This window comes from Oncorhynchus gorbuscha, linkage group LG06, assembly GCF_021184085.1.
Source record: "Oncorhynchus gorbuscha isolate QuinsamMale2020 ecotype Even-year linkage group LG06, OgorEven_v1.0, whole genome shotgun sequence".
Classification (NCBI taxonomy): Eukaryota; Metazoa; Chordata; class Actinopteri; order Salmoniformes; family Salmonidae; genus Oncorhynchus; species Oncorhynchus gorbuscha.
The window spans coordinates 8,779,535-8,804,933 of record NC_060178.1 but is presented as its reverse complement, the minus strand read 5'-3'; the positions used below and the strand labels follow the sequence as shown (position 1 = coordinate 8,804,933).

General features: G+C 44.5%; 1 protein-coding gene across 1 annotated transcript in view; it reads right to left on the bottom strand.

Annotated features, from left to right (window-relative positions):
* LOC124037496 (dual oxidase 2-like) overlaps nucleotides 1–25,399 on the bottom strand; it is a 62,006-nt gene that overhangs the window by 32,742 nt on the left and 3,865 nt on the right. Inside the window, exons 6-16 of the mRNA XM_046352253.1 lie at nucleotides 22,767–22,968; nucleotides 21,484–21,650; nucleotides 21,146–21,209; nucleotides 19,598–19,694; nucleotides 17,344–17,434; nucleotides 12,131–12,233; nucleotides 9,646–9,818; nucleotides 9,172–9,347; nucleotides 7,205–7,323; nucleotides 6,166–6,306; nucleotides 2,483–2,596 (exon numbers count right to left, since the gene is read on the bottom strand). Of these exons, the coding sequence (XP_046208209.1) occupies nucleotides 2,483–2,596; nucleotides 6,166–6,306; nucleotides 7,205–7,323; nucleotides 9,172–9,347; nucleotides 9,646–9,818; nucleotides 12,131–12,233; nucleotides 17,344–17,434; nucleotides 19,598–19,694; nucleotides 21,146–21,209; nucleotides 21,484–21,650; nucleotides 22,767–22,968 (1,447 nt within the window). The remainder of the gene's footprint in view (nucleotides 1–2,482; nucleotides 2,597–6,165; nucleotides 6,307–7,204; nucleotides 7,324–9,171; nucleotides 9,348–9,645; nucleotides 9,819–12,130; nucleotides 12,234–17,343; nucleotides 17,435–19,597; nucleotides 19,695–21,145; nucleotides 21,210–21,483; nucleotides 21,651–22,766; nucleotides 22,969–25,399) is intronic.

Below are 25,399 nucleotides of genomic sequence, written 5' to 3'. Positions count from 1 at the left end.
AAGAGATGAGAGAGAAGGGGTGAGATATGAGAGAGAGAAGGGGTGAGAGATGAGAGAGAAAGGGGTGAGACATGAGAGAGAGGGGTGAGAGATGAGAGAGAAGGGGGCGAGAGATGAGAGATGAGAGAGAGAGAAGTGGGAAGAGATGAGAGATGAGAGAGAAGGGGAGTGAGAGAGGGAAGTGGGAAGAGATGATGGAGAAGGGGAAGAGATGAAAGAGAGAAGGGGGTGAGAGATAAGAGAGAGAAGTGGGAAGAGATGAGAGATGAGAGAGAAGGGGGAGTGAGAGAGAGAAGGGGAAGAGATGAGAGAGAGAAGGGGGAGATGAGAGAGAGAAGTGGGAAGAGATGAGAAATGAGAGAGAAGGGGGAGATGAGAGGGAAGTGGGAAGAGATGATGGAGAAGGGGAAGAGATGAAAGAGAGAAGGGGGTGAGAGATAAGAGAGAGAAGTGGGAAGAGATGAGAAATGAGAGAGAGAGAAGTGGGAAGAGATGAGAGATGAGAGAGAAGGGGGAGTGAGAGAGAGAAGTGGGAAGAGATGATGGAGAAGGGGAAGAGATGAAAGAGAGAAGGGGGTGAGATAAGAGAGAGAGAAGTGGGAAGAGATGAGAGAGAAGGGGGAGAGAGAGAGAGAAGTGGGAAGAGATGAGAGATGAGAGAGAAGGGGGAGTGAGAGAATGGGAAGAGATGATGGAGAAGAGATGAGAGAGAAGGGGTGAGAGATGAGAGAGAAGGGGAGAGAGAGAGAGAGTGGGAAGAGGAGATGAGAGAGAGGGAGAGAGAGAGAGAAGTGGGAAGAGATGAGAGATGAGAGAGAAGGGGGGAGAGAGAGAGAGAGACCGGGGGGAGAGAGAGAGAGAGAGAAGTGGGAAGAGATGAGAGATGAGAGAGAAGGGGGGAGATGAGAGAGAAGGGTGGGAAGAGATGATGGAGAAGGGGGAGAGATGAAAGAGAGAAGGGGTGAGAGATGAGAGAGAAGGGTGAGAGAGAGAGAGAAGGGGAAGAGATGAGAGATGAGAGAGAAGGGAGAGAGAGAGAGAGAAGTGGGAAGAGATGAGAGATGAGAGAGAAGGGGAGAGAGAGAGAGAAGTGGGAAGAGATGAGAGAGAGAGGGAAGAGAGAAGAGAGAGAGAGAGTGGAGATGAGAGAGAGAAGTGGGAAGAGATGAGAGAGAAGGGGAGAGAGAGAGAGAAGTGGGAAGAGATGAGAGATGAGAGAGAAGGGGGAGTGAGAGAGAGAAGTGGGAAGAGATGATGGAGAAGGGGAAGAGATGAAAGAGAGAAGGGGGTGAGAGATAAGAGAGAGAAGTGGGAAGAGATGAGAGATGAGAGAGAAGGGGGAGAGAGAGAGAGAAGTAGGAAGAGATGAGGGAGAAGGGGAAGAGATGAGAAGAGAGAAGAGGGAGAGAGAGAGAGAAGTGGGAAGAGATGAGAGAGAAGGGGGTGAGAGATAAGAGAGAAGTGGGAAGAGATGAGAGATGAGAGAGAAGGGGGGAGTGAGAGAGAGAAGTAGGAAGAGATGATGGAGAAGGGGAAGAGATGAAAGAGAGAAGGGGTGAGAGATAAGAGAGAGAGAAGTGGGAAGAGATGAGAGATGAGAGAGAAGGGGGAGAGAGAGAGAGAAGTAGGAAGAGATGAGGGAGAAGGGGAAGAGATGAAAGAGAGAAGGGGTGAGAGATAAGAGAGAGAGAAGGGGAAGAGATGATGGAGAAGGGAGAGAGAGAAAGAGAGAAGGGGGTGAGAGAGAGAGAGAGAGAAGTGGGAAGAGTTGAGAGATGAGAGAGAAGGGAGAGAGAGAGAGAGAGACCGAGGGGGCGAGAGAGGGAGAGAGAGAGAGAGAGAGAGAGAGAGAGAGAGAGAGAGAGAGAGAGAGAGAGAGAGAGAGAGAGAGAGAGTGGGAAGAGATGAGAGATGAGAGAGAAGGGAGAGAGAGAGAGAGAGAGACAGAAGAGAGAGAGAGAGAGAGAAGGGAGAGAGAGAGAGAGAGAGAGAGAGAGAGAGAGAGAAGAGGGGAGAGAGAGACAGAAGGGAGAGAGAGAGAGAGAGAGAGAGAGAGAGAGAGAGAGAGAGAGACAGAAGGGGGCGAGAGATGTACATCAGACATATTACCGTTTTCACACTATCATGCCTATCCAAACGGTATTCTGATTGCTCTGATATGTTCTGTTGACATTGTCCTTCCCAGCATAGTTTTAGCAGCAGCTATGGTGGACGTGTAACCAGGCCAGCTCAGTCCAGCTCGGCTTGGCTCGGCCCAGTCGTGTGAAAAGAGAAAAGCACACCCGTTCTAAACATAACACACACCTGTTCTACACAGAGAGGGACGATTCTGTCATAACACAGACCATGTACATGCATGTACTGTACTGTACTGTACACACACACACACACACACACACACACACACACACACACACACACACACACACACACACACACACACACACCACACACACACACACACACACACACACACACACACCTGTGATTCCAGCAGCATGTTCCTCTGTTGTGTCCTCAGGCCCCACTCTCTTCTGGAACTTCTTAAACTTGGACTTTCTGAAGTGGGCCACCACAAGGGCCATGAGGAAGCTCACTGGGAGGGGAACACATGGACAATAGTCATCAGAGAATCTCTTACAATAGGGTTTATGATATGCTCTAAGTAGGCCACCACAAGGGCCATGAGGAAGCTCACTGGGAGGGGAACACATGGACAATAGTCATCAGAGAATCTCTTACAATAGGGTTTATGATATGCTCTAAGTAGGCCACCACAAGGGCCATGAGGAAGCTCACTGGGAGGGGAACACATGGACAATAGTCATCAGAGAATCTCTTACAATAGGGTTTATGATATGCTCTAAGTAGGCCACCACAAGGGCCATGAGGAAGCTCACTGGGAGGGGAACACATGGACAATAGTCATCAGAGAATCTCTTACAATAGGGTTTATGATATGCTCTAAGTAGGCCACCACAAGGGCCATGAGGAAGCTCACTGGGAGGGGAACACATGGACAATAGTCATCAGAGAATCTCTTACAATAGGGTTTATGATATGCTCTAAGTAGGCCACCACAAGGGCCATGAAACTCACTATGAGGGTACCACAATCAACAGAACAATTATACTGTAGCAATCACAATGGTTATTTGATTATTGGATCTTAAAATTGACATTTAGGAGAATTTTACAAAGGAAAATATTTGTTTGGGGAATTTTCTCAATACTTTGAATATGATTCATTTCCATGTCAGCTCTCTGTCTGGAAATGCCCTTGTCCGGACGGAGCAAAAGGATTCCAATTTCAAACTTTCCATCCCCAAAAAAAGTGTTTGTTTTTTTTACTGGCAAAAATAGATATTAACTGAGACGTGAGTAGTTTCTTGCAATAGTCCTCTGTGAATTTAAAGAATAATTCTCTAAAAATGTTGATTCCTAAAAGTTGTGTCCGGAGATTTTGTTTACTCCATCAGATTAGTTTAAAATCCTAAATCAGTCAGGAATGAGCAGGGCCGGCTATAGCATAAGGACCCCTTATTCACGTCCTCATTACATGGAGTGTAAACAAGAGCAGTTCTCCAATTTCTTTTTTTACATTTCTTTTTTTAATACTTTGTTTTTATTGTAGGAACACAAAGTACAAAGTACAAATAAAGTTAAATAACATTTAACAAAGATCTGCCAGTTACAGTGCACTTCATACCTTCAGAATATTTATTTGGGGCGGCAGGGTAGCCTAGTGGTTAGAGCATTGGACTAGTAACCGAAAGGTTGCAAGTTCAAATCCCTGAGCTGATACGGTACAAAATCTACCGTTCTGCCCTTGAACAGGCAGTTAACCCACTGTCCCTAGGCCGTCATTGAAAATAAGAATTTGTTCTTAACTGACTTGCCTAGTTAAATAAATAAATAAATATTAGTTACATTGACATCTTTGAATTAGACCTTTTCCAAGTACGAAACCCATTTTGTCCCAGTATTCTTGACCTCTCTCCTGTTGAGTTGTTATAGTAAAGGTCAAACGTTCCATGTGGTGTATTTCTTCTACAACGTGTATCCACTGTGTCACTGTGGGAGGGTCTTTTTGTAGCCATGTCCTAGTTGTAGCCTTTTTACTGGCTGCCAGTAGGACCTTCAAGAGGTACTTTTCTCCAGTTCTCTATTTTTGATAGATTTAAAAATATTGGAATCACTCTGGTCACAACCATAAACTGTTAACTCTAACCTGCCTGATATATTAAGATAGAATATGAATACTGTTTTAAATATGTTACATTTAATTCAGTTTTAGAGTCAGAAAGCAACTGAGGAAAAACTACATTGCTACTGGGTATTCCACTTGAATGAAGAAGAAAATTTGCATTTTTTTCCCCCTCAACTCTGTAAAACACCAACGCCGTCAAAATGTTGTATAAATTTGAGAGTACTGAAAGATCTGATAGAATATGTCACGTCCTGACCTTAGTTCCTTTTTTAAGTCTCTGTTTTAGTTTGGTCAGGGCGTGAGTTGGGGTGGGCATTATACATTGTGTTTTCTAGGTTTTCTATTTCTATGTGTTTGGCCTGGTATGGTTCCCAATCAGAGGCAGCTGTCGATCGTTGTCTCTGATTGAGAACCACACTTAGGCAGCCTGTTTTCCCACTATGGGTTGTGGGTAGTTGTTTTCTGTTTTGTGTTGCTGCACCTTACAGGACTGTTTCGTTTTCGTTTCACTGTCTTTGTTATTTTGTTTAGTGTTTCTGTTCTGATAAATATAACATGAACACTTACCACGCTGCGCATTGCTCCGATCCATCTTATTCCTCATCAGAAGAGGAGGAAAACCATTACAGTCGGGTGATTGTATTCGAATGAAGTTTGAATTTGAGCTCCGCGCGGAAGGACCACGGTTGACCAGAACAAACATGATTATAGGGTAAAAGCTGTCAGAATTACATTCTTTATAAGAATTGACTGATGGTGACTCAATGTTGTTGCCAGAAAATTCCGCAACCAGTTAATTAACAAATCTCAACTCCTCCGTCGATATAAGAAAAGGGAGTTGAGCGTTCCTCAACAACCCCAGAGCATGTATCCGGTCTCGGTGTAGGAGTGCAGATCTAGGATCAGTTTTGCCTTTTAATAAATTCATAATGAATAAGAGGGAACCTGATCCTAGATCAGCTCACACTGGTTAATTTCTCCCAAGGGATGATCCCAATCCAGAATTCAGTATATTTTATGCATAAAGAGAAACATTCCAAATAGATTGTTTGACCTACAACACTGTGGTGTCCTCGGTTCAAATGAGCATAGCCAAACTGGTAGTGTCTGCACAGCACACCGGTGAGCAGGCTGTAGTGGTCTACTTAGACTATTTAAATAATCCTCTTATCCTGTCTGTAAGCACCAGCCAGGCTACGGTAGGATTCTGTCCAGCCACTGTTCAGATTGTCTGTTCTGGAACAGGAAGAGACCAATCACAACAAAGCAGAGTGTTTGTTTGTTTTGGGGGAGTCTGTGGCATGGATATATGAAACATCAATATGCACCTTCCTTCCTTGGTTAACTGTATCGATAAAGCAGTGGAAGAAGCTTTGGTTCTTAAGATGTTTGAAAGGCAGCCTGTTTTATGATTTGCGTTTGTTCCGTTTGTTGTTATTTTAGTTCTAGTGTTCAGTGTAGTTAAAAGACCATGAACACGTACCATGAACACGTATCACGCTGCACCTTGGTCCTCTCCTTCTTACACCATCGACAACCGTTACAGAATGGTTATTTTTATTGGGGATTTTCAAATGAATAATTTTCTATATTTTTACAAATGTTTGTATATTTTATTTTTATATTTTTTGAGATAAAAAAAAAATGTCTGTTTTTAGTATCTGTTGTCAGCTGCGTCACTGATGGCTAATCCTCTTGAGATCAATTTTTGTTGTCAATATTCTGAAAAGACATTGGAATCACTGTACCATATCCTAGACTTAAGGGATAATGTTTCCTTAGTACGTTTTGTTTAAATGCTAACAAAATTAGCCCTGGTGCATTTTAAAGTGCTATAAAATAAAACAAAAGGAAAGTTTGGAGATTTGTATTACTTATTTGAATAATCTAATGTTAAAATGATAAAGTCAAGGCTTTTCGCTTGTGGATTCTGATTGGTTAACGTCAGATACTGACCAACAGGAAAGAGGAACAGGCAGATGACTGAGATGCCAAAGCCAGCTTTGCTTCCGTCGTCAAAGTAGTTGAGCTTGGTGGCGTTGGTGCAGGGGTGGAGCTCAGAGATCGTGACCTGAGAAGGCTGGGGGCAAGGGTCACCTGTAACAGACAGACAGGCAAGACAGGCAGGCAGCCAGACAGGCAGAGAGACAGACAGACAGACAGCCAGACAGGCAAGGAGACAGACAGACAGGCCAGACAGGCAGAGAGACAGACAGGCAGAGAGACAGAGAGGCAGAGAGACAGACAGGCAAGATAGGCAGCCAGACAGACAGACAGGCCAGACAGGCAGAGAGACAGACAGGCAAGGAGACAGACAGACAGGCAAGACAGGCAGCCAGACAGGCAGAGAGTGAGGCAGGCAGGCAGACAGACAGAGACAGACAGGCAAGACAGGCAGCCAGACAGGCAGGGAGGGAGGCAAGACAGGCAGGGAGGGAGGCAGGCGGGCAGGGAGGAAGGGAGGCAGACAGACAGACAGGGAACAGGGAAACAGACAGACAGGCAGGCAGGCAGGCAGGCAGGCAGGCAGGCAGGCAGGCAGGCAGGCAGAGACGGGCAGGGAGACAGTTAGGCAGGCAGCCAGACAGGCAAGGAGACAGACACAGGCCAGACAGGCAGAGAGACAGACAGGCAGAGAGACAGACAGGCAGAGAGACAGACAGGCAAGACAGGCAGACAGACAGACAGACAGACAGACAGACAGACAGACAGACAGACAGACAGACAGACAGACAGACAGACAGACAGACAGACAGACAGACAGGCAGGCAGGCAGGCAGGCAGAGAGACAGACAGTGAGACAGACGGGCAAACAGACAGGGAGGCACGTAGACAGAGAAACTAGTCACAGCTAGTACCAGCAACACGTACAGTCAACATTAATGACTTACAGTGAATACTGTCATAGATTACCTATCTTTATTGTTTGAGTTGCAGAGAACACTATAATGTATTGGCCAACCACAGAAACTTTAGGAAGGAAATGAGCTTTTACCATCCCTCCAGAAGAAGACTTTCCTCTGTATGTCCTCAGGCTCTGCACTGGTGACTGCTGCAATGACGTCATGAAAGGTTGTGTTCCGAAGGGCCTGCAGCTCCTCAGCTGTGAACAGACTAGAGGAACCAACAGGAGTGGTCAGATTGCCTGGAAATGTTATGATACTATCACCCAAATGGTGAATCAAAGCTGATCATAAACGGACAGTAGTATTGTGTTTCCTCAGTTCAAAGTCGAGTTCTCCACTAGACTATTGTTTTATTTAATTAGTTCTTACGTTATGAAAGGTATCCTTCCAGGCATTCAATTTACATTTGACATTTTAGTAATTTAGCAGACTCTCTTATCCAGAGTCATTTAGCAGGCTCTCTTATCCAGAGTCATTTAGCAGACTCTCTTATCCAGAGTCATTTAGCAGACTCTCTCATCCAGAGTCACTTACAGTAGTGAGTCATTTAGCAGACTCTCTCATCCAGAGTCACTTACAGTAGTGAGTCATTTAGCAGACTCTCTTATCCAGAGTCACTTACAGTAGTGAGTCATTTAGCAGACTCTCTTATCCAGAGTCATTTAGCAGGCTCTCTTATCCAGAGTCATTTAGCAGACTCTCTTATCCAGAGCCACTTACAGTAGTGAGTCATTTAGCAGACTCTCTTTTCCAGAGTCATTTAGCAGACTCTCTTATCCAGAGTCATTTACAGTAGTGAGTCATTTAGCAGACTCTCTTTTACAGAGTCATTTAGCAGACTCTCTTATCCAGAGTCATTTACAGTAGTGAGTCATTTAGCAGACTCTCTTTTCCAGAGTCATTTAGCAGACTCTCTTATCCAGAGTCGCTTACAGTAGTGAGTCATTTAGCAGACTCTCTTTTCCAGAGTCATTTAGCAGACTCTCTTATCCAGAGTCATTTACAGTAGTGAGCCATTTAGCAGACTCTCTTATCCAGAGTCACTTACAGTAGTGAGGCATTTAGCAGACTCTCTTTTCCAGAGTCATTTAGCAGACTCTCTTATCCAGAGTCGCTTACAGTAGTGAGTCATTTAGCAGACTCTCTTTTCCAGAGTCATTTAGCAGACTCTCTTATCCAGAGTCATTTACAGTAGTGAGTCATTTAGCAGACTCTCTTATCCAGAGTCACTTACAGTAGTGAGTCATTTAGCAGACTCTCTTATCCAGAGTCACTTACAGTAGTGAGTCATTTAGCAGACTCTCTTATCCAGAGCCACTTACAGTAGTGAGTCATTTAGCAGACTCTCTTATCCAGTCACTTACAGTAGTGAGTCATTTAGCAGACTCTCTTATCCAGAGTCACTTACAGTCAGTGCATTCATCTTTAGATGGAGATAGATGAGACAACCACATATCATAGTCGTAGTCAGTACATTTCACCTCAATAAAGAAGTTATCAGCAAACTCGGCGCGAGTAGGTAAAGTTTGTATAAAAGGGTAAATGTTAGGCTTCCAGACGATTTCAGGAAGATGGGCAGGGATTCTGCTGTCCTAACTTCAGGGGTGAAGCTGGTTCCACCATTGGGGTGCCAGGACAGAGAAGAGCTTTGACATGGGCTGAGTAGGAGATGACCTCCTTTTCAGAGTGAGAAAGCCAGGAAATAAATCGAGGTTCAAATGACAGTAACAGTTTCATACGATTAATGAATGTATGTATGAGGTGTATATTTGCCATTACATATTTACATATTTACATATATATATATATATATATATTTACATGTTTATACATTTACATGTTTATATATTTGCATATTTATATATTTTATTTATATATTCCATATTTATATATTTACATATTTATATATTCCATATTTATATATTTACATATTTATATATTATATATTCCATATTTATATATTTACATATTTATATATTATATATTTACATATTTATATATTATATATTTACATATTTATATATTATATATTTACATATTTCACATTCCTTCCTACCCATTTTGTGTGTTCTCGAACCAGAAGCGGTCGCCGTTCCTGATGCGGTTAAACTGATCCAGTATGATAGAGGAGAAGACCTGACCAGGACCGTCCACAGACTCCAGGAGACCACCAGGAAACAGCTCCAGTTTAGAGATATCCCCGTCATACAGGTCTGATAGGTCCCTGAATAACTAGAGACACAGAACAGGTGGAGATGGAATTGAGAGGGTATGGTATTTAATCTATTATAGGATATTTTGACCAGTGGTTTGAGTCTTCTCTCTTTGGCTCAACTCTCCCTGTCTGGTTCCATTTATGTTTAGGTCATTTTTGTGTGACTTATACCTATGTAAAACAATCACATACACTACTATCATGATCATTGGCAATTAAAATCTAAATGGTCAGTAGTACATAAGGATCTAATAGCACATTCACATCACGTACATACAGCATTTGTAAGCTGTACGTTAGCAGTTCTGAACATACCTGTGGGTTGGTGATGTTGAGCTGAGGGTTTATGTCTCCCCACCTCCCCACAGGGGCCAGGCCCAGCCCCTCTCTGACCTGGTTGTAGCTGGGTAAGCCAAAGTCCCGGCCTCTCTGCACCGTCAGAGCAACCAGGTCTGACCGCGAGAAACGCAGAGGACCGTACATGTAGTCTGGTAGGGGAGAAAAACCACTTATCAGTCAAATTTAAATCATGTATTATTGTTGTAATTGAAAACACACCTTTCTTAAAGTCAACAGGTATAATGCATTATGATGTGGTTGTAATGCATTATGATGTGGTTGTAATGCATCATGATGTGGTTGTTATGCATTATGATGTGGTTGTTATGCATTATGATGTGGTTGTAATGCATCATGATGTGGTTGTTATGCATCATGATGTGGTTGTTATGCATTATTATGATGTGGTTGTTATGCATCATGATGTGGTTGTTATGCATCATGATGTGGTTGTTATGCATCATGATGTGGTTGTTATGCATCATGATGTGGTTGTTATGCATCATGATGTGGTTGTTATGCATTATTATGATGTGGTTGTTATGCATCATGATGTGGTTGTTATGCATTATTATGATGTGGTTGTTATGCATTATGATGTGGTTGTTATGCATTATGATGTGGTTGTAATGCATTATGATGTGGTTGTTATGCATCATGATGTGGTTGTTATGCATTATGATGTGGTTGTTATGCATCATGATGTGGTTGTAATGCATTATGATGTGGTTGTTATGCATCATGATGTGGTTGTAATGCATCATGATGTGGTTGTTATGCATCATGATGTGGTTGTTATGCATCATGATGTGGTTGTTATGCATCATGATGTGGTTGTTATGCATCATGATGTGGTTGTTATGCATCATGATGTGGTTGTTATGCATTATTATGATGTGGTTGTTATGCATCATGATGTGGTTGTTATGCATTATTATGATGTGGTTGTTATGCATTATGATGTGGTTGTTATGCATTATGATGTGGTTGTAATGCATTATGATGTGGTTGTTATGCATCATGATGTGGTTGTTATGCATTATGATGTGGTTGTTATGCATCATGATGTGGTTGTAATGCATTATGATGTGGTTGTTATGCATTATGATGTGGTTGTTATGCATTATTATGATGTGGTTGTTATGCATCATGATGTGGTTGTAATGCATTATGATGTGGTTGTTATGCATTATGATGTGGTTGTTATGCATTATGATGTGGTTGTTATGCATCATGATGTGGTTGTTATGCATTATGATGTGGTTGTAATGCATCATGATGTGGTTGTTATGCATTATGATGTGGTTGTTATGCATTATGATGTGGTTGTAATGCATCATGATGTGGTTGTTATGCATTATGATGTGGTTGTAATGCATTATGATGTGGTTGTTATGCATTATGATGTGGTTGTAATGCATTATGATGTGGTTGTAATGCATCATGATGTGGTTGTTATGCATTATGATGTGGTTGTAATGCATTATGATGTGGTTGTTATGCATTATGATGTGGTTGTTATGCATTATGATGTGGTTGTTATGCATTATTATGATGTGGTTGTTATGCATTATGATGTGGTTGTTATGCATTATTATGATGTGGTTGTTATGCATTATTATGATGTGGTTGTTATGCATTATGATGTGGTTGTTTGTATGTGGTTGTTATGCATTATTATGATGTGGTTGTTATGCATTATGATGTGGTTGTTATGCATTATTATGATGTGGTTGTTATGCATTATGATGTGGTTGTTATGCATTATTATGATGTGGTTGTTATGCATTATTATGATGTGGTTGTTATGCATTATGATGTGGTTGTAATGCATCATGATGTGGTTGTTATGCATTATGATGTGGTTGTTATGCATTATGATGTGGTTGTTATGCATTATGATGTGGTTGTTATGCATTATGATGTGGTTGTTATGCATCATGATGTGGTTGTTATGCATTATGATGTGGTTGTAATGCATCATGATGTGGTTGTTATGCATTATGATGTGGTTGTTATGCATTATGATGTGGTTGTAATGCATCATGATGTGGTTGTTATGCATTATGATGTGGTTGTAATGCATTATGATGTGGTTGTTATGCATTATGATGTGGTTGTAATGCATTATGATGTGGTTGTAATGCATCATGATGTGGTTGTTATGCATTATGATGTGGTTGTAATGCATCATGATGTGGTTGTTATGCATCATGATGTGGTTGTTATGCATTATTATGATGTGGTTGTTATGCATTATTATGATGTGGTTGTAATGCATCATGATGTGGTTGTAATGCATTATAAGACTTGTCATAAGCAACTACTTGTCCTCTTCATGTTTGAAGGCCCGGCCATCCCTCCACTGACCAATTAAAGCTGAAGTGGAAGGTCTCTGCCTTATGATCAGTAGACACAAAGAAATCTGAAAATGTATGATGATGATGTGATGGAAATTGACCTCTTAAGTCCTCCACAACCATGTTGTCCTCTCTCTCCGCGATCTGAGAAGCCATGCCCATAATCAGATGGTCTATGTCCTGGCCTGACTTCAGGTTGGGGTTCTACAACAGACAATCAGAGAAGTTTGTTTGAAACATGTCAATCAGTTTCTCTAATAGAAATGTCTCAACGAAAGGTGCTGTCTTGCCACCTCCTATGGCTGTTGGCTATACAGATCTGAGACCAGTCTACATGAAGGCTATATACAGATCTGAGACCAGTCTACATGGAGGCTATATACAGATCTGAGACCAGTCTACATGAATGCTATTGTCATGTATTGTCATATATTGTCATGTCTTGTCCCTGTGCTTTCTCTTCTATTCGTTTCCCCCTGCTGGTCTTATTAGGTTTCTTTCCCTCTCTCTATCCCTCTCTCTCTCTATCGTTCCGTTCCTGCCCCCAGCTGTTCCTCATTCTCCTAACGACCTCGTTTACTCTTTCACACCTGTCCCCTATTTTGCCCTCTGATTAAGTCTCTATTTCTCTCTCTGTTTCTGCTTCTGTCCTTGTCGGATTCTTGTTTGCTGTTTGCTTTGCTTTTGTTCCGTCCAGTTGTATTCTGCCTCGTCATCAGATACTACGTGTGAGCAGGTGTCTCTATCCTCTATGGCCCGCGCCTACCCGAAGGGACCTGCAGTCTGTTGCCGCTAGCCCTGCAACTCTCCTCAACAACTAGAAGGGGAACTCTCCTGTTAAACTAGAGGATTTGTGTTTTCCCTGTTTGGACTTCCCCTGTAATGATTGAGGATTTATGTTTTCCTGTTTGGACATTAAAAGACTCTGTTTCCGTTATATCGCTTTTGGGTCCTCACTCACCTGCATAACAGAAGAATCCGACCAAGAATGGACCCAGCGATTTCGGATTCTCTCCACTCAGCCGTCGAGTTCCAGGGAGCGATGCTAGGCAGACAAGAACAGGAATTGTCTGCTGCTCGACATGCCGTTGAGACCCTGGCCGCCCAAGTCTCCGGCCTCTCGGAGGATATTCACAATCTCCGCCTCGATCCACCGGTTACCTCCTGGGCTTCCGGGTCTCCGGAGCCCAGAATTAATAACCCACCGTGTTACTCTGGGGAGCCCACTGAATGTCGCTCGTTCCTTACCCAGTGTGATATTGTGTTCTCTCTCCAGCCCAACACGTACTCCAGGGGTACTGCTCGTATCGCCTACGTCATATCTCTCCTTACTGGACGGGCTCGTGAGTGGGGCACGGCTATCTGGGAGGCAAGGGCTGAGTGTACTAACCAGTATCAGAACTTTAAGGAGGAGATGATACGGGTTTTTGATCAGTCTGTTTTTGGGAAAGAAGCTTCCTGGGCCCTGTCTTCCCTATGTCAAGGTAATCGATCCATAACGGATTACTCTATAGAGTTTCGCACTCTTGCTGCCTCCAGTGACTGGAACGAGCCGGCGTTGCTCGCTCGTTTTCTGGAGGGTCTCCACGCTGAGGTTAAGGATGAGGTTCTCTCCCGGGAGGTTCCTTCCAGCGTGGATTCTTTGATTGAACTCGCCATTCGCCTAAAACGACGGGTAGATCTTCGTCACCGAGCTCATGGAAGAGAGCTCGCGTTAACAGTGTCCCCCCTCTCCGCATCTCTACCATCTCCCCCCACTGGCTCAGGTGTTGAGCCCATGCAGCTGGGGGGTATTCGCATCTCGACTAAGGAGAGGGAATGGAGAATCACCAACCGCCTCTGTCTCTATTGCGGTTCCGCTGGTCATTTTGTCATTTCATGTCCAGTAAAAGGCCAGAGCTCATCAGTAAGCGGAGGGCTACTGGCGAGCGCTACTACTCTGGTCTCTCCGTCAAGTTCCTGTACTACCTTGTCGGTCCATCTACGCTGGACCGGTTCGGCAGCTCCCTGCAGTGCATTAATAGACTCTGGGGCGGAGGGCTGTTTTATGGACGAAGCCTGGGCTCGGGAACATGACATTCCTCTCAGGCAGTTAGGGGAGCCCACGGCTATGTTTGCCTTGGATGGTAGTCCTCTCCCCAGGATTCAGCGTGAAACGCTACCTTTAACCCTCACTGTCTCTGGTAATCATAGTGAAACCATTTCTTTTTTGATTTTTTGTTCACCTTTTACACCTGTTGTTTTGGGCCATCCCTGGCTAGTGTGTCATAATCCTTCTATTAATTGGTCTAGTAATTCTATCCTCTCCTGGAACGTCTCTTGTCATGTTAAGTGTTTAGTGTCTGCTATTCCTCCTTTTTCTTCTGCCCCCTCTTCACAGGATGAGCCTGGTGATTAGACAGGGGTGCCGGAGGAATATCATGATCTGCGCACGGTCTTCAGTCGGTCCAGGGCCACCTCCCTTCCTCCTCACCGGTCGTATGATTGTTGTATTGATCTCCTTCCGGGTACTACTCCCCCACGGGGTAGACTAGACTCTCTGTCGGCTACCGAACGTAAGGCTCTCGAAGATTATTTGTCTGTAGCTCTCGACACCGGTACCGTGGTCCCTTCCACCTCTCCCGCCGAAGCGGGGTTCTTTTTTGTTAAGGAAGAGGACGGGACCCTGCGCCCCTGCGTGGATTATCGAGGGCTGAATGACATAACGGTTAAGAATCGTTATCCGCTTCCCCTTATGTCTTCAGTTTTCGAGATTCTGCAGGGAGCCAGGATCTTTACTAAGTTGGACCTTCGTAACGCTTACCATCTCGTGCGCATCAGGGAGGGGGCGAGTGGAAAACGGCGTTTAACACTCCGTTAGGGCATTTTGAATACCGGGTTCTGCCGTTCGGTCTCGCTAATGCTCCAGCTGTCTTTCAGGCATTAGTGAATGATGTACTGAGTGACATGCTGAACATCTTTGTTTTTGTTTACCTTGACGAGATCCTGATTTTTTCACCGTCACTCCAGATTCATGTTCAGCATGTTCAGCATGTCTTTATGTGAAGGCTGAGAAGTGCGCTTTTCATGTCTCCTCCGTCACCTTTCTCGGTTTCGCGAATTTCTATCGGCGTTTCATTCGTAATTTCGGTCGAGTGGCAGCTCCTCTCACAGCCCTTACTTCTGTCAAGACGTGCTTTAAGTGGTCCGTTTCCACCCAGGGAGCTTTTGATCTCCTCAAGAAGCGTTTTACATCCGCTCCTATCCTTGTCACACCTGACGTCACTAAAGAGTTAATTGTCGAGGTAGACGCGTCAGAGGTGGGCGTGGGAGCCATTCTGTCCCAGCGCTCCCATTCTGACGATAAGGTCCACCCTTGCGCATATTTTTCTCATCGCCTGTCGCCGTGGGAACGTAACTATGATGTGGCTAACCGCGAACTGCTCGCCATCCGCTTAGCCCTAGGCGAATGGCGACAGTGGTTGGAGGGGGCGACCGTTCCTTTTGTCGTTTGGACTGACCATAAGAACCTTGAGTACATCCGTTCTGCCAAACGACTTAATGCGCGTCAGGCTCGTTGGGCGCTGTATTTCGCTCATTTCGAGTTCGTTATTTCTTATCGTCCGGGCTCAAGGAACACCAAGCCTGATGCTTTATCCCGTCTCTTCAGTTCTTCAGTAGCCTCCACCGACCCCGAGGGGAGATTCCCTGAGGGGCGTGTTGTCGGGTTGACTGTCTGGGGAATTGAGAGGCAGGTTAAGCAAGCACTCACTCACATTCCTTCTCCGCGCGCTTGTCCTAGGAACCTTCTTTTCGTTCCCGTTCCTACTCGTCTGGCCGTTCTTCAGTGGGCTCACTCTGCCAAGTCAGCCGGCCACCTCGGCGTTCGGGGTACGCTTGCTTCTTTTCGCCAGCGTTTTTGGTGGTCCACTCAGGAGCGTGATACGCGTTGTTTCGTGGCTGCTTGTTCAGACTGCGCGCAGACTAAGTCCGGTAACTCTCTTCCTGCTTCTGCTCCTGGCCTTGCTGTGTCTAAGTCTGTCCCCAGACACCGCATCTCTCCTGGTCCTGCTCCTGGCCTTGCTGTGTCTCAGTCTGTCCCCAGCCACCGCATCTCTCCTGGTCCTGCTCCTGCACTTGCTGTGTCTCAGTCTGTCCACAGCCACCGCCTCTCTCCTGTTCCTGGTCTTAGCCTTGCTGTGTCTCAGTCTGTCCCTAGTTGTTACTCTCCTGGCCTGTTTGGTCCTGATTGCTCAAACTCTTACAGTTCTCTACCCTTGTCTCATTTTTATAATAGTAATTGCACTAGATTCCCTCTTCATCGTTTCCTGTTACGGTCCTGAGGAGAGGAGTTGGGTTCCATCTCGGGACGTGCTGGACCGTTCGCTGATCGATGATTTCCTCCGTTGCCGCCAGGTTTCCTCCTCGAGTGCGCCAGGAGGCGCTCGGTGAGTGGGGGGGTACTGTCATGTATTGTCATATATTGTCATGTCTTGTCCCTGTGCTTTCTCTTCTATTCGTTTCCCCCTGCTGGTCTTATTAGGTTTCTTTCCCTCTCTCTATCCCTCTCTCTCTCTATCGTTCCGTTCCTGCCCCCAGCTGTTCCTCATTCTCCTAACAACCTCGTTTACTCTTTCACACCTGTCCCCTATTTTGCCCTCTGATTAAGTCTCTATTTCTCTCTCTGTTTCTGCTTCTGTCCTTGTCGGATTCTTGTTTGCTGTTTGCTTTGCTTTTGTTCCGTCCAGTTGTATTCTGCCTCGTCATCAGATACTACGTGTGAGCAGGTGTCTCTATCCTCTACGGCCCGCGCCTACCCGAAGGGACCTGCAGTCTGTTGCCGCTAGCCCTGCAACTCTCCTCAACAACTAGAAGGGGAACTCTCCTGTTAAACTAGAGGATTTGTGTTTTCCCTGTTTGGACTTCCCCTGTAATGATTGAGGATTTATGTTTTCCCTGTTTGGACATTAAAAGACTCTGTTTCCGTTATATCGCTTTTGGGTCCTCACTCACCTGCATAACAGCTATATACAGATCTGAGACCAGTCTACATGGAGGCTACATACAGATCTGAGACCAGTTTACATGGAGGCTATATACAGATCTGAGACAAGTCTACATGGAGGCTATATACAGATCTGAGACCAGTCTACATGGAGGCTATATACAGATCTGAGACCAGTCTACATGGAGGCTACATACAGATCTGAGACCAGTCTACATGGAGGCTATATACAGATCTGAGACCAGTCTACATGGAGGCTATATACAGATCTGAGACCAGTCTACATGGAGGCTATATACAGATCTGAGACCAGTCTACATGCAGACATACCTGACGGTTCCAGAAGCTGTTACACATGCGAATGGCTGATGACGTGCTCCCATCGATGTTGACAACCTTCTGAAAGTGGCAAGTTCTGTTTCTGTAGCCAAAAGAATGTATGAAAAATTCATGATGACACAAAATTACATGCAGCTGTTGAGATGCGAATTCTGACACAAACACTGCATTTGGGACCATGTTTTTTAGTACATAACAACAAAACGGCCCCGACAGAGCCTTGTAGAGATATTTACTAGCAGTAGTGTACAGTATTGAATTGAAGGGGTCGCCTGGTGGAACCATACAATACAACTGTTTTAATAGCCTGTTGAATGCAGCATGATCGCCCGGGTTGGTTCAACCCTCCTATAGGTCTTCAATCCTACCCTGTTGCTGGAGAGCTACCCTCCTGTAGGTTTTAACTCCTACCCTGTTGCTGGAGATCTACCCTCCTGTAGGTTTTAACTCCTACCCTGTTGCTGGAGAGCTACCCTCCTGTAGGTTTTAACTCGACCCTGTCTCTGGAGAGCTACCCTCCTGTAGGTTTTAACTCCTACCCTGTTGCTGGAGATCTACCCTCCTGTAGGTTTTAACTCCTACCCTGTTGCTGGAGAGCTACCCTCCTGTAGGTTTTAACTCGACCCTGTCTCTGGAGAGCTACCCTCCTGTAGGTTTGAACTCCAACCCTGTTGCTGGAGAGCTACCCTCCTGTAGGTTTTTCCTCCTACCCTGTTGCTGGAGAGCTACCCTCCTGTAGGTTTTAACTCCAACCCTGATCCTGGAGAGATGCCCTCCTGTAGGTTTTAACTCGACCCTGTCTCTGGAGAGCTACCCTCCTGTAGGTTTTCAACTCTACCTTGTTCCTACAGAGATACCCTCCTGTAGGTTTTCGCTCCAACCCTGTCTCTGAAGAGCTACCCTCCTGTAGGTTTTCAACTCTACCTTGTTCCTACAGAGATACCCTCCTGTAGGTTTTCAACTCTACCTTGTTCCTACAGAGATACCCTCCTGTAGGTTTTAACTCCAACACCAGTTCTAACTAACCTGATTCAGCTTATTAACCATCTAATTATTAGAATCAGGTGTGCTAGATCAGGATCGGAGTGAAAACCTACAGGAGGGTAGCTCTCCAGGAACAGGGTTGTAATGTAAACCTACAGGAGGGTATCTCTCCAGGAACAGGGTAGGAGTGTAGTAAACCTACAGGAGGGTAGCTCTCCAGGAACAAGGTTGGAGTTATAACCTACAGGAGGATAGCTCTCCAGGAACAGGGTTGGAGTTATAACCTACAGGAGGGTAGCTCTCCAGGAACAGGGTTGTAATGTAAACCTACAGGAGGGTAGCTCTCCAGGAACAGGGTAGGACTGAAAACCTACAGGAGGGTAGCTCTCCAGGAACAGGGTAGGAGTGTAGTAAACCTACAGGAGGGTAGCTCTCCAGGAACAGGGTTGTAGTGTAAACCTACAGGAGGGTATATCTCCAGGAACAGGGTAGGAGTGTAGTAAACCTACAGGAGGGTAGCTCTCCAGGAACAGGGTTGTAATGTAAACCTACAGGAGGGTAGTTCTCCAGGAACAGGGTAGGAGTGAGGAAGCCTCCAGGAACAGGGTAGGAGTGGTAAACCTACAGGAGGGTAGCTCTCCAGGAACAGGGTTGTAATGTAAACCTACATGAGGGTATCTCTCCAGGAACAGGGTAGGAGTGTAGTAAACCTACAGGAGGGTAGCTCTCCAGGAACAGGGTTGTAGTGTAAACCTATAGGAGGGTATATCTCCAGGAACAGGGTAGGAGTGTAGTAAACCTACAGGAGGGTAGCTCTCCAGGAACAGGGTTGTAATGTAAACCTACAGGAGGGTAGCTCTCCAGGAACAGGGTAGGAGTGAAAACCTACAGGAGGGTAGCTCTCCAGGAACAGGGTAGGAGTGTAGTAAACCTACAGGAGGGTAGCTCTCCAGGAACAGGGTTGTAATGTAAACCTACAGGAGGGTATCTCTCCAGGAACAGGGTAGGAGTGTAGTAAACCTACAGGAGGGTAGCTCTCCAGGAACAAGGTTGGAGTTATAACCTACAGGAGGGTAGCTCTCCAGGAACAGGGTTGGAGTTATAACCTACAGGAGGGTAGCTCTCCAGGAACAGGGTTGGAGTGTAAACCTACAGGAGGGTAGCTCTCCAGGAACAGGGTTGGAGTGTAAACCTACAGGAGGGTAGCTCTCCAGGGTAGGAGAGCGGCCTGCTCCAGACAGTGGAGGCTAGTTGTCAGTACCTCATATAGACACCAGGTGGGGCCATCGTGGAGACAAAGCGGATGGCAGCGGCCTGGAACTCAGGTGAGATCCCTGGATCCACAAACTTCTGGTAGCCTGCAGGAGACAAGACAGACGGAGAACAATGACACGGGATGTAATGTTGTAAAACGACTCTAAAATAGAAGAGATGGAGTCTCCAGAAACCATTGTCATAGGTACAGCATGTATGTGTCTGCCCACTATAAAGGAAGCATTTTTTAACATTGTGATAGATTACAGGGAAAGGACTACTGCTAAGGGGCGGCAGGTAGCCTAGTGGTTGGAGCGTTGGGCCAGTAACCAGCAGGTAGCCTAGTGGTTAGAGCGTTGGGCCAGTAACCAGCAGGTAGCCTAGTGGTTAGAGCGTTGGGCCAGTAACCAGCAGGTAGCCTAGTGGTTAGAGCATTGGGCCAGTAACCAGCAGGTAGCCTAGTGGTTAGAGCGTTGGGCCAGTAACCAGCAGGTAGCCTAGTGGTTAGAGCGTTGGGCCAGTAACCAGCAGGTAGCCTAGTGGTTAGAGCGTTGGGCCAGTAACCAGCAGGTAGCCTAGTGGTTAGAGCATTGGGCCAGTAACCAGCAGGTAGCCTAGTGGTTAGAGCGTTGGGCCAGTAAACAGCAGGTAGCCTAGTGGTTAGAGCGTTGGGCCAGTAACCAGCAGGTAGCCTAGTGGTTAGAGCGTTGGGCCAGTAAACAGCAGGTAGCCTAGTGGTTAGAGGGTTAGGCCAGTAACTAGCAGGTAGCCTAGTGGTTAGAGCGTTGGGACAGTAACCAGCAGGTAGCCTAGTGGTTAGAGCGTTGGGGCAGTAACCAGCAGGTAGCCTAGTGGTTAGAGCGTTGGGCCAGTAACCAAAAGGTAGCCGGTTCGAATCTCTGAGCTGACAAGGTAAAAATCTGTTGTTCTGCACCTGAACAAGGCAGTTAATCCACTGTTCCCCGGTAGGCTGTCATTGTAAATAACTGACTTGCCTAGTTCAATTAAGGTTCCATTTAAACCTCCATATGATTTATAAAGTAGAAACAACAACTTTCTTCTTCTGGTCGCTGACCCCTGTGTGAAGCATCTGTCTCTGAGTGTTTCCCTTCTGACACAGCACATATTTACACAATACCACTAGAGGTAACAACTCACCACATGTCTTGTGATCAGCTTGCCCCCCCACACACACACAGTCACTTTATCTCTCTCTCTCCATCTCTCTCTCTCCCTCTCCCTCTCCATCTCTCTCCCTCCATCTCTCTCCCTCTATCTCTCTCCCTCTATCTCTCCCTCTCCATCTCTCTCTCTCTCCCTCTCCCTCTCCATCTCTCTCTCTCTCTCTCTCTCTCTCTCTCTCTCTCTCTCTCTCCCTCTCTCTCTCTCTCTCTCTCTCTCTCTCCCTCTATCTCTCTCTCTCCCTCTCCATCTCTCTCTCTCTCCCTCTCTCTCTCTCTCCCTCTATCTCTCTCTCTCCCTCTCCATCTCTCTCTCTCTCTCTCCCTCTCTATCTCTCTCTCTCTCCCTCTCTATCTCTCTCTCTCTCTCTTACCCTGGTATGGAATCATTGTCTTCTCCCCCAGGAATCCAGGCAACCATTCGTAAAAGGCAATGTTCTGTAAAAAAATAAAATTACAATATTATTAATTTTACTTGTCGAGTGTTTGTCAATACACGGGATAATTACATTGGTGCTAAAACCAAAAGGAATAAGAGGTGACGAGAGTCACACAGACACTCTTAAATAATATAATTTCATCCAGAAACCCACGACCACCTGGCATTGATGACAACACTCTTTCCTGGTCATGTGACATGCTATTTTACTGTAAATAACCACTAAATGACCAGTCATGTTTTGGTTGAATTACAGCAGACTTTTCCTAGTACCTGGAACGTGGCGACCACGGTCTTCCTGGCGTTTTGAAACAGGTCTTCGTCAGACCCCGACGAGTGTTTCTCACGCAGCTGGGAGGCGATGTAATTGTGGTAGCGAAACCACACGATCCCCTCGGCCATGGTGAACACATTCTCGTTGCCCCAGGCGTTACCCAACTCTGAAGGGTGGAAACGAAGAAACAGAAAGGGTTTTACTCATGTTTGGCTGTTGAACTGCAACATCGACTGTATGACGGAGTTCGGATCATTTCCATTCGAAAATCAGTCAATTCAGGAAGTAAACTGAAATTCCAGTAATTGACTGAGTAGAAACTGAACCCAACCCTGATATATAAATGTTTATAAGCAGTGATAACTGCCCTGAGAATAAAGTATTTTCAGTCATTCTTTACAGGTGCCGATATCTTTTTCTCTCTGACCTCCTTAAAGGGGTTGATATCTTTATCATTTATTTCTTAATGGTTCATATTCTGTAGCTTGTGCCAAGGCATGAATGTAATGGAGTCGCACCCAACGGATAAGGAGCAGGAAGTTTTACACGGCTATATCATATCTATTTCTTGTGTCAATATCTTAATATCCATTAACAGTTCAAATCTTGTTTTGTATTTCTTTATTGTATTTTTTAGTCATTTGTGAGGTGTCTAGCCAGATCCACTGGCATTATGTCGTTTTTATTGTGCAAGTCCATTGTCACGGACTACCGGGATTGTGGAGTAACTGATTAAATGATGTCACCAGCTAAATGTTATCGGATTACATCAACTAAAATTAACTTTAATCAGTTACATTACTCGCCAAAATATTATGAAAGAAAAAAAAAAAAAAACACATGATTACTTCTTGGATTTTTTTTAAATTCAGAAAAGATTGTTTGTTAAAAAATAATAATAATAATAAAACATAACGCCTTTCTGTTTCCTCAATGACATTCAGATCAGCGTTGAAAAAAAGGTGCAACGTTTAAATTTGTTCCACCTGAGCGAGTCGGACAACAAGAGGCCACTATGGATGCTTGTTTCTGTCTTATTCTAATACCTCTTAAGGGGAATGTAATCCAAAAGTAAAAGCAATCAGATTTACATTACTGAGTTTTGAGTAATCAAGAAGAAGAAGATGAAGAAGAAGATGATGATAAAGATGACGAAGAAGATGAAGATGACGAAGAAGATGAAGATGACGAAGAAGATGATGAAGATGACGAAGAAGATGAAAATGAAGAATATCAAGATGAAGAAGAAGCAGCAAGAAGAAGACAACGAGCATCTACTCACCATAGAGTCCCTCAGGTCCATGCTGACCAGTGGAGGGATCAGCAGCGCTCCACATGAGGCTCGTGCTCCCGCTCCTCTTGGGCATGTCCAACTGCTCCCCCGAGGCTAGGAGACCCCCAGAGAAACTCCTCAGGGCGTCAGACCAGGAACTAGACGGGCCGTAGATAGAGCTGCCGTCCAGCCATGCTGTCACCAGGTTCACCTAGAGTAACATGGCATGACATAGCGACGCTATCACCAGGTTCACCTACATAACATGACATGACATAGCCACACTTTCACCAGGTTCACCTATATAAAATGACATGACATAGCGACGCTATCACCAGGTTCACCTAGAGTAACATGGCATGACATAGCGACGCTATCACCAGGTTCACCTAGAGTAACATGGCATGACATAGCGACGCTATCACCAGGTTCACCTAGAGTAACATGGCATGACATAGCCACGCTATCACCAGGTTCACCGACATAACATGACATAACTTGACATAGCCATGTAGTCACCGGGTTCACCTACATAACATGACATGACATAGCCACACTGTCACCAGGTTCACCTACATGACATGACATAGCCACACTGTCACCAGGTTCACCTACATAACATGACATGACATAGCCACACTGTCACCAGGTTCACCTATATAACATGACATGACATAGCCACACTGTCACCAGGTTCACCTACATAACATGACATGACATAGCCACACAGTTACCAGTTTCACCTAATAACATGACATGACATAGCCACACTGTCACCAGATTCACCTACATTAAATGACATAACATAACATAGCCACGCAGTCACCAGGTTCACCTACGTAACATGACATGACATAGCCACACAGTTACCAGTTTCACCTAATAACATGACATGACATGACATAGCCACACTGTCACCAGATTCACCTACATTAAATAACATAACATAACATAGCCACGCAGTCACCAGGTTCACCTACATTAAATGACATAACATAACATAGCCACACAGTCACCAGGTTCACCTGCATAACATGACATAACATAACATAGCCACGCAGTCACCAGGTTCACCTGCAGGTGCTATGATAAAATTGATGTCATTATGCCTGGCAGATGTCCAACAGACTGACCATGTAATCACTAAAGTATCACCAACTGGTCTTACCTTGTGGCATTATGCTCCTGTCTGGCTCAGTTCATAAGGACATTGCACTAACAATGCCAAGATAGTGGTTTCAACGAATGTATGAACTCATTAAGCGTCTGCTAAAGTACCTGTCTGTTATAGTACCTGTCTGTTATAGTACTGTCTGTCTGTTATAGTACCTGTCTGTCTGTTATAGTACCTGTCTGTTATAGTACCTGTCTGTTATAGTACCTGTCTGTTATAGTACCTGTCTGTTATAGTACCTATCTGTTATAGTACCTGTCTGTTATAGTACCTGTCTGTTATAGTACCTATCTGTTATAGTACCTGTCTGTTATAGTACCTATCTGTTATAGTACCTGTCTGTTATAGTACCTATCTGTTATAGTACCTGTCTGTTATAGTACCTGTCTGTTATAGTACCTGTCTGTTATAGTACCTGTCTGTCTGTTATAGTACCTGTCTGTTATAGTACCTGTCTGTTATAGTACCTGTCTGTTATAGTACCTGTCTGTTATAGTACCTATATGTTATAGTACCTGTCTGTTATAGTACCTATCTGTTATAGTACCTGTCTGTTATAGTACCTATCTGTTATAGTACCTGTCTGTTATAATACCTGTCTGTCTGTTATAGTACCTGTCTGTCTGTTATAGTACCTATCTGTTATAGTACCTATCTGTTATAGTACCTGTCTGTCTGTTATAGTACCTGTCTGTTATAGTACCTGTCTGTCTGTTATAGTACCTGTCTGTTATAGTACCTATCTGTTATAGTACCTGTCTGTCTGCTTTAGTACCTGTCTGTCTGTTATAGTACCTGTCTGTCTGTTATAGTACCTGTCTGTTATAGTACCTGTCTGTCTGTTATAGTACCTGTCTGTCTGTTATAATACCTGTCTGTTATAGTACCTGTCTGTCTGTTATAGTACCTGTCTGTCTGTTATAGTACCTGTCTGTTATAGTACCGGTCTGTCTGTTATAGTACCTGTCTGTTATAGTACCTGTCTGTTATAGTACCTGTCTGTTATAGTACTTGTCTATCTGTTATAGCACCAGTCTGTTATAGTACCTGTCTGTTATAGTACCTGTCTGTCTGTTATAGTACCTGTCTGTTATAGTACCTGTCTGTCTGTTATAGTACCTGTCTGTCTGTTATAGTACCTGTCTGTTATAGTACCGGTCTGTCTGTTATAGTACCTGTCTGTTATAGTACCTGTCTGTTATAGTACCTGTCTGTTATAGTACTTGTCTATCTGTTATAGCACCAGTCTGTTATAGTACCTGTCTGTTATAGTACCTGTCTGTCTGTTATAGTACCTGTCTGTTATAGTACCTGTCTGTTATAGTACCTGTCTGTCTGTTATAGTACCTGTCTGTTATAGTACCTGTCTGTTATAGTACCTGTCTGTTATAGTACTTGTCTATCTGTTATAGCACCAGTCTGTTATAGTACCTGTCTGTTATAGTACCTGTCTGTCTGTTATAGTACC